The sequence below is a fragment of the Acanthisitta chloris genome, unplaced genomic scaffold (assembly GCF_000695815.1).
Source record: "Acanthisitta chloris isolate BGI_N310 unplaced genomic scaffold, ASM69581v1 scaffold6680, whole genome shotgun sequence".
In the NCBI taxonomy this organism is placed as follows: domain Eukaryota; kingdom Metazoa; phylum Chordata; class Aves; order Passeriformes; family Acanthisittidae; genus Acanthisitta; species Acanthisitta chloris.
Window position 1 is genome coordinate 18,290 of NW_008652107.1, and position 8,693 is coordinate 26,982.

The 8,693-nt window shown below is 39.4% G+C and overlaps 1 protein-coding gene across 1 annotated transcript in view; it reads left to right on the top strand.

Moving 5' to 3' along the window:
* ESRP1 (epithelial splicing regulatory protein 1) overlaps window positions 1-8,693 on the top strand; it is a gene marked incomplete at its 5' end in the record, with an annotated part of 30,356 nt that overhangs the window by 18,285 nt on the left and 3,378 nt on the right. The window contains 2 exons of the mRNA XM_009075908.1: window positions 677-863; window positions 2,882-3,050. Coding sequence (XP_009074156.1) covers window positions 677-863; window positions 2,882-3,050 — 356 coding nt within the window. The remainder of the gene's footprint in view (window positions 1-676; window positions 864-2,881; window positions 3,051-8,693) is intronic.

The window sequence follows — 8,693 nt, forward strand, 5'->3', positions numbered from 1 at the left end:
TGTTGATAAATTTGTTCTTCCCTCGAAAACGAGAAGAAGTTTAAGTTAGAGCTGGCTTCTAACTCTAGTTTTGGCTGCTTCAAGCCAGCAGCTGCATGTGGCTAAAATGTCTCCTCCCAGTGGTGTATCCCACTCATTTACACCTATATAAAGGTTTTATTTTTTTCCTCTACAAGCTCTTACCAAGCCTTAGGTTACTACCCTTTTAAAATATCCTAGCCCATAGTGGTGTTAACAAAATAAAATTTAAAGTAAATCATTTAACATTTGACACTTGACTATATTTATTCTTGAATTTTAAAAGTAGGGACTCGATCTTCCAATTCTGTATGCTTATTAAATTGGTAAGAGCAGGTCTCAAAGCACCTAAGTACCCCTGAATTATAGTCTCTCCCATAGATGTCCTTACTTTAATAAACACAGAAGTAGTATGACTTGAATTACAGTGTAAGTAAATCAAAACAGGTAAATACAATGAAGTTATCACAAGTGGGAAAAACTTTGGAGAGGAGACCTTAAACATATGGATAGGTACTCTGGTTAACTGACTGTACATGACCTTGGAGATGAATAAACTTATGACTGAAGAGACTGCTTCTAACAGCACAAACTATTGCCATGCTGCTACTTCATGGGAGCTCTAGAAACATTTCTTTTTTGCCTGCCTTGTTTTTAGGGGCGTCCATCGGGAGATGCTTTTATTCAGATGAAATCTGCAGACCGAGCTTTTCTAGCTGCTCAGAAGTGTCATAAGAAGACTATGAAGGACAGATATGTTGAAGTCTTTCAATGTTCTGCTGAGGAGATGAACTTTGTATTAATGGGGGGCACTTTAAATCGAAATGGCTTGTCCCCACCACCATGTAAGTTACCATGTAAGTTTTGCTTGGCTCTTGCCAATACTCTTCGCTGTGTGCGGGTAGGTGTTGGAGCTGCTTTGTTGACGCTGATTCTGGTTCTTGGAAAGGATTGTCATATTGGGGGTATGAAAATAAGGCCTTTCTGTCTTAAATCATCAATAGCTTGCAATCATTATTTTTCCCTTTGGTTGTGAATTATTATGACTGAAGAACTACCTTTGGTTTTCCAGTGGCAAACTTTCTCTCCCCTCCCTGAAACCTTACTTGGATGTGGTGAGCAATGGCTATGAAAAGTAATTTGTAAGCCATGCCTAGACTTTAAAAAACTGTTTCCCACTTAAACTGCTTTGTATTTACATTTTTCACTTCCAAAACTGAATTTATGAAACCACTGGTAATGTTCCCCTGTGGGACCTAGCCACACATGTTCTGCCTTTTGTACCACTACTGCCTAAACTCTTCCTTTGCTGTTTGTTGATCATACAGAATTGAGGTTGCCTGTGTCGGAGTAAAATACACGTGGCTTTGGCCTCAGAAAATTGAGGAAAATGCATTTCCTTTTGAATTTTGCTTCTCAGATTTACTAGGATGAACACAGACTTCTGCACAGATGTTTGGGGAGAAATGCTAAAGGGCTAACTTACTAAGCATAAGTGCCACATAAATCTGAGCCTATGGGAAAAATAATACTTTGTTTCCAAGATCATAAATGGCAAGGTAGTAAAGTAGGAGCTTTCCTTCTGTCTCTCTGTGCAAATGTATTGTTGTTGTTGTTGTTGTTTTAAGACATGTCCTCTAAACCCTAGTCAGAGCCGCCAATATGGCAGCAAACTTCTTGGGAGTGATTTTGTTACGGTGTGAGTAGGCCTTCAGCTAATCCTGCAGAGATTTTTGTTTACTTTCAATAAGAAAGTATCCTTCTGAGCAGGGATCAGCAGTACATAGTCTTATGTGTGACAGCTGTTCTAGATGGGCTGGAATCTTCTGAAAGCTCCTAGGACTAGTTCTGGGTCAGAGTCCCAAACTTTGGAAACACTTAGGTGGCAGTGTTCCCATTTCCAATTACAAATGCTTGTGATGTAATCCTCAGAGAAGCTCTTTCAGCTATCACTGCCTCATTTCACAATACAGTGAGATGCTGACTGCCACTAACTCAGAATAGCAAAAATAAAGACTTACTTTAGATAAAGCTTTTATATCTTCACTTTTATGACACTGGGGAGGAGAAGAGGGAAGCAAAGGAAGAGAATGGCAAAGGATGAAGGGTGAACTGCCATCAGTGAGAATTCATTTAAGGCCTTACATCTTGTTGAAACACCGCAAAGTGCACTTTTGGTTGTTTTTTTTTTTTTTTAAACTTAGTGTTAATACCTGAAACTGCAGAGCTGTGACTTTTCTCACTCTGCTGTTGATTAATTGAAGACAGAGCTGTCTGAGGGATAGGGAACATGAGGAAACATCAGGCATTGGAATAAGTTGCTCAGGAAGGTGGTGAAGTCACCATCCCTGGAGGTGTTTAAGAGGTGACTGGATCTGGTGCTGGAGGATATGGTTTAGGGTTCAGGGGTTCCAGCAGTGACAGGTTAATGGGTGGACGTGATGCAACCTCAATGATTCTATGTTTCTAGGATGAAAAAGTTTCCTCTGCTCTGTAGAATATTAGACAGATCTTTATCACGGAAGTTTTCTTCTGACTGGAGAAGTCTCATACTTCTTGATTGCAGACTTCATTTAAATCTGAGCCTAGACAAGAAAAACTGGCCTCCTCTTCAGAAAGAGTCCCTATTCCCAGAGCAAGAGGTGTTTTTTTGTGTCTTCTTGATTTTGCTTTTGACTGTATAGTGTGCACAACACTTTTAGTCAAGCTCACGTTGGTGACCTGGATTTATTTTCTGCGATGAGCAAGGGAATGAGAAGCCTGTGAAGGCTCTTGACATACTGCAGAGTTGTTTCATGTGTATGGTCTTCATTAGCTCTGGAGTTCAAGGGGTCCTAATCTATTTTCCATTTGTTCTCTTTAGGCCTTTCACCCCCTTCCTACTCCTTTCCAGCTCCTGCTGCAGTTGTGCCAACAGAAGCTGCTCTGTATCAGCCATCCATGCTCCTGAACCCACGAACGCTCCAGCCCTCCGCTGCCTACTACCCTGCTGGGGCTCAGCTCTTCATGAACTACACAGCATACTACCCCAGGTAAAGCAGAGGAGAAACCAAGCAGGAACAAAGAAGTCTCTTTTTTTTTGCCGCAAATGCACAAAGCTCACAAAGGAACACTGTCTGCTCTGCTAAAGGCTTGTGCTACCAAGAACAGCTTGTTCAGTATCTCGTTCAGGGAAACAATTTCAGGATATCTAGGGATTTCCAAGTTTTAGAGTATTTTGAGTAGCAATGTTGTTTCTGGGGTTGGTTGGTTATGTTTGGGTTTTTTGTTTGTTTTTCCTTTTAACATAGGTCACATATTTAAATGGAATATTTTTGATTAATTTTTTTCTTCCACATAACGTGCCTCTTCAACTTGTTAGTTTGCATTGTTATGCCCTCAGTGGGAATTGAAGTGTGCAGTACTCCTCCCCATGTCCATAAAGGAGCCCTTTGCCCTCCTTTAGAATGGGTGGATTGGGGTCTGCCACTGCAACTTCTGAAATTGCTCTTTATTTTTGTAACAAAGTAACTTTTGACCTTTATGGCAAAAAACTGTTTATTTCTATAAATAAGTATTTAATTGAAACACGTGTGTATTGAATGCATATGTAAAGCATATAGAGGCATATGTTCTTCCTGACCTCATAAACACCTCTCATGAAGGGCTTCTGGTTCTTCTGTATGTATTAGCTATCTTTTACAGAACAAAAACTCTGGATACCATCTGCCTTCTGCAAATGGTATCCAGAGGCCTTGGAAAGAGCCATGTTCCCTCTAAGCCATAAACCATTCCTCATCTGTCAGGAAATCTGCTAAAGAACACACATTTTTTTATCTCTGGAGAAGTGTCCAAACAGCTATTTAGGAAGCTGTTAAGCAATATGGACTCTCCAGTACCTGTAAGATAATAAAGGTTTTCTTATTTCTTTACACTAAGCCAATATGTCTGTGAGCTGCCTGTTGTGGTTTTTTATTAAAATGTTTTCTTCACTCATGAATTAATTTCTACAGTGCCTTCAATATCTGTCATATGAAAATGTTACCAAACTCAGCCTCGTTAATGTAAGATCAAGAAAAATAAAATTCTCAACTTGCACTGGCAATATAAAACAAGTTTCTCAATGCAGCTCTATATGTCATGAAAACATAGCAACAGTAGTAGTTTGTAGTGACTTTGACATGTTTTACTTATTAAAATAATGGAGTAACCACTGCAGGCTAAGTGTCAGCCCCTACAGAGATCTCTTATGGAATGGGATCCCACATGGGTCCCATTGCTGTCTGCTTGGACTGTGGGCATATAATGCTGCTTACAGACTGATCAATCCCAAGTCCCAAAATATCCTTTTTATATTCTTGTCTAACTGACAGCTCTTCACTGTTTTTGGGAAACCATTTTTTACATAGCTTCTGTGCCAATGTCCCTTGTAAAGAAAATAAGGGAAGTTTTCTGGAGTCAAATTGGTTTCTCTGTTATGAGATTTGGTGTTTGGATATTGTTTACCTATCCCGAGTAAATGTTTGATCTACAGACAAGTAGTATATACTCCAATAGTGATCATTTGTAGCTGACATTTTGGGCTTGCTTTTTTTTTTCCCAAAAAAAAATTAAATTTTATGGCTTTTTGGGCAAGTTCCTGTGCTTTCTAAAGGATGCAATAAGTAATTGGGTCCCTTTCAAGTAGCAATCAGAACTCTCTCAAATGTAGTTTTCTGATTCTGGAATTTCATTCAAAAAATGTTAAGTATGTGCAGAGGAAAGAAAGGGTATCCTCTGTACTAAGTGGTGCATTTAAATGCATGTACATGAAAAAGCAATACAGAGCTGGTGGCTAATGATCAATGGTTCATAAATCTAACTTGTGAATACTTATGGAAATAAAGGAAGTTTCTTTGACCTGCTGCCAAAAGGTTCTACCACTTGTGTTTTGCAAGGTCAAGTTGCTTTATAGTAAGCCAATTCTGTTTTCCACACAATAATCAACCTAATGGTTGGCAGGAGGGAGGAATTGTTTTGGTCTTCAGTACCTACCAGGAATCCTGAAATAAGGCTCTTACAGCGTTGCTGATGAAACCCAATGGTCTAAAGAAATGGATACCTTCTAAGCCATTAAAATATCTTTAGTGAAGTCCTACTGAAAAGGAGGGAGAGCAAGTTATTCAGGATCTGTCAGTCTTTGATATCTCTATTCAGCTTGTAATTATATCTGGCAACTGGTTCTGACAGCAAATCAGTGGCCTTGGTCTCTGTCAAGTCCCAGGCTTTTAGGAAAGAAAAATTGGATTCATGGGAGGGAGGAGTTTTTCTTTATCTAATCCTAAATAAATAGGTGTACTAGGGGCTGTATGTATGGACATTGAAAGTAATGAATAACTGCACTACTTGGTGATTGCTAAAACATTCTGTAGAAACTTTGACCATATACTAACTTGAAAGGTACCACTACAGGGTATATAGTTTTAAAACCAAGTTGAATCTTACTGTGTTTATTAAGTTCTTATGCCATTTTTATCATGCTTAAGCAGTGCCTTTAAAACCTCAAATGTCTCTGTCAAAATCCATATACAGTAATATAATCTAGACTTTGTACCTTTCTCCAACAGTATTTTATATAGTGCAGTGGAAAGAGGAATTTCATACTCAGTGGGTAGTATGCTTGTATGACTCATAGCCAAACATGATGGTGGAAGCTGAAGACTGATGTGGACTCAAACTGGATAAATTTCATAGTGGGAAATTCATTGTGAGTTAGTGAATACACAGAAACCACACCTGGCTCAGGAAGTCCTTGAACTCAAAATAATTGGAAGAGTGTTCTTATGTTCTGTGTCCTATGGTAAATTCTTGTGCTGTTGAATCAAGGTGGGTTGGTGAACCTGTTTGTTTGCACCTCTGTAGTACTTGTCTTGAGAGAGACAGAGACACCGCTTGAGGGTGTGGGTCTGTTCCAAGGTGTTTGTAGCTGTGTTCGCTCATGCTGGTCTAATAGTGGCTAAGTTTGGGTTATCTCCCTGTTGTGCCACTGTGTGTACATTTCTCTCCATTGGAGTGGTTTGAATTGAAAGGTCTTTTTATGTGATAAAGGTATGGTTCTGTTCCCTGCTGCACAAGGACATACAGGGTAATCCGTTGATGTTCTCAGTTGTCTGCTTCTGTCTCTTCCTGCTATGGATTATGTATGTTTTTTCTCTTTATACACTAATCAACTTGCAAAAATATGTACATATGCAACATACATACACCATTAATATTTGTGTGCATACATACATAAGTATGTGTTTATAAAATGACCAAAGAGTTTCACTTGTTCTCTGTGATGGATCAGATCCTCTATAATGACCATCAAGTGAGGCTTTTTTTCTTTTGGTCTTTGCTCAGATCCATACCGAAGCACTGTTAAGTTACAGGGAGTTTAAAACTGACAAAGCTAGGAACAAGTGGGCTGGATTAGGAGCAATACCATTCAGAGCTGCTGCCAGCAGCTTTGTTTGCATATCTCTGTCTGGCTAACCAGCATCACTTGACAGTACTGGGTTAGGAAACAACCATATGTGTATTTAGCCTGGGAGCTCTGTCACAGATGGAGAACAGCAGCAGCCAGAAACAAAAACCTCTTCATCAGCTTAGTTGTACTCATAGCATCATAGCAACATTCTGGACTGCAGTTCTTAGGCTGTTGTACTCTTAAGTTGCTGTCCAGCATATGGAGTTCACATGTTTACATCAAGTAGCAAAGTCTGGGACACTTCGTTACCTATCTTTGCTCACAGTGAGCTGATCTCCAGCCTGCATTTGTCAAAATAACCTCAACTATTTAGTTAATGGCACAAAACTTGTCACCAGAATGACTGATTGTTTTTTGGGGGGAAGACTTAATTATTCACGTTTCTAGATGAATGTAGCTTGCCAAAGATTAGAACAGCAGGGATGCCTTTAACTATTACTGTATTTTGTTGGGGGAGGAGTGCATTAGCAGGGAAGACTAATTGTTGCATGCCTCCATAGGCTGTCATTATCTCTTCATTTGTAGGTTTTCATTAGTAAAACTGCCATGGTGTCTGAAAAGCAGAAGAATGGTAATGCTCTGATCAATAGCTATCTGGGTGTCAGGATAGTAAGATTATTTAAATAAAAAAAAAAAACCCCAAATCCACCTTTCTTCACATCTGATAACAAAAAAAAAAACCCAAAATCCACCTTTCTTCACATCTGATAAGCCTGTTAAAACGTTGCTGGTAGCAGTGTCCAAGATTTACTCAACCCACCATATGCCACCAAGGATGCTGATGGAGATTCTTCCTTTTGTTTGCTTGATATATTCAATGTCTTGATTTTCAGCTAGCAGCCCTTAATGCCACCTTCTGACTTTTCCTCTGCTAGCTAGTGAAACATTAGGATTAGTATGAGGCGTTAATTGTTACTACAACATTGTGCTAGCTAGCTGCAGAGATCAATTTGAGTATAGTTTTTCCTTTTGCTTATTTACAACACAGTGGAGTGGTGGGAGTGAAGATCTGCCTGTTGTGCCTTAAGGCATGTGTGTCATCCATGCAGGTGGCTGTTTTTTAAGCACTTGCAGTGATCTCAGGTTATTCAGAGCACAGATACATTGCTAGAAGCTTCTCTTGACTCAGAAGCAGCCTTCTACAGGGGGGTGTTCAACGTCTCAGTACTACCCAGGGCAGACCACTGCAGTCTTCTGTAGCAGAAAGTTTCTGGCTCCATCCCCACTGCTCGTTGTCATTGTGCTACCATCAGCCTGTAGAGCTGGGAAGCTGATTGTACTGTGCAGACTGGTTAGATGTGTGTCAGAGTGGGCAGCAGGTTATCTGGTTAAACCTTGGGAGACATCTGTACCAAATGAGCTTTGTGCATTTCCAGGGGTAGAGTTGGTTTGATCTTGGAATAATGTTCCTTAGAGCTGAAAAAAGGGGTGTTTTTTAATTAAGAAAAAAAGTCTTTCTTGTTGCGAACACAGACTGTGATATTTGTCCATTATTAAGCAGCAGTCATAGGGATCTAAATGTTTCTATCTGATTAACAAATGACCTGATGGCTTAGTGCTCTTACATCTGCTATTTGTCAAGTTATATGACCCTTTTTTCTTTAAATGAGGATAAACATTTCAGCCTTGGACAAGGAAAAATATTCTGGTTATGTAAATACTTTTGTTAATAGCATTTCTTGTTAGTTTTTGTGAACAAAGTATCATGTCAAAACTTTCAACTTTGGTAATTATACCACAAAATTTACTAGCTTTGTTTGTCTGAAACTTTTGTATGAACCACTTCTAAAAAAGCTTTATACTGAAGCTGTATTTCCTCCTGCTTTTGGGCTGCTGTCCAGCAATGAACATTATAGGCATTATGCATTATAGAAGCTTGTGTATACATGCACTTTATATCCACCTCCTGTGTCTGTCCAAGGAAAATCCTTATTGGTCTCTGAAAAAAAATCTGCTGTTCTCTGGATTCTGGAGTGATCTGTCAAATTTACTTGAGTTTTCCTGGATGTTACTTGGTAATGTGCACCCTTTGCTTTTCTCTGTTCCTCCTGCTGGCTTCAGTCAGAGGATCTGGTTTTGGGGTGTTGCAGAGCTGCTCAGAGTCTGCTGAGCTTCTTAAAACTAGCAATGGGAAGGGTCTAATTTAATCTTGAAATACTTGTGGATGAGTCAGACAAGTTTTCTTTCC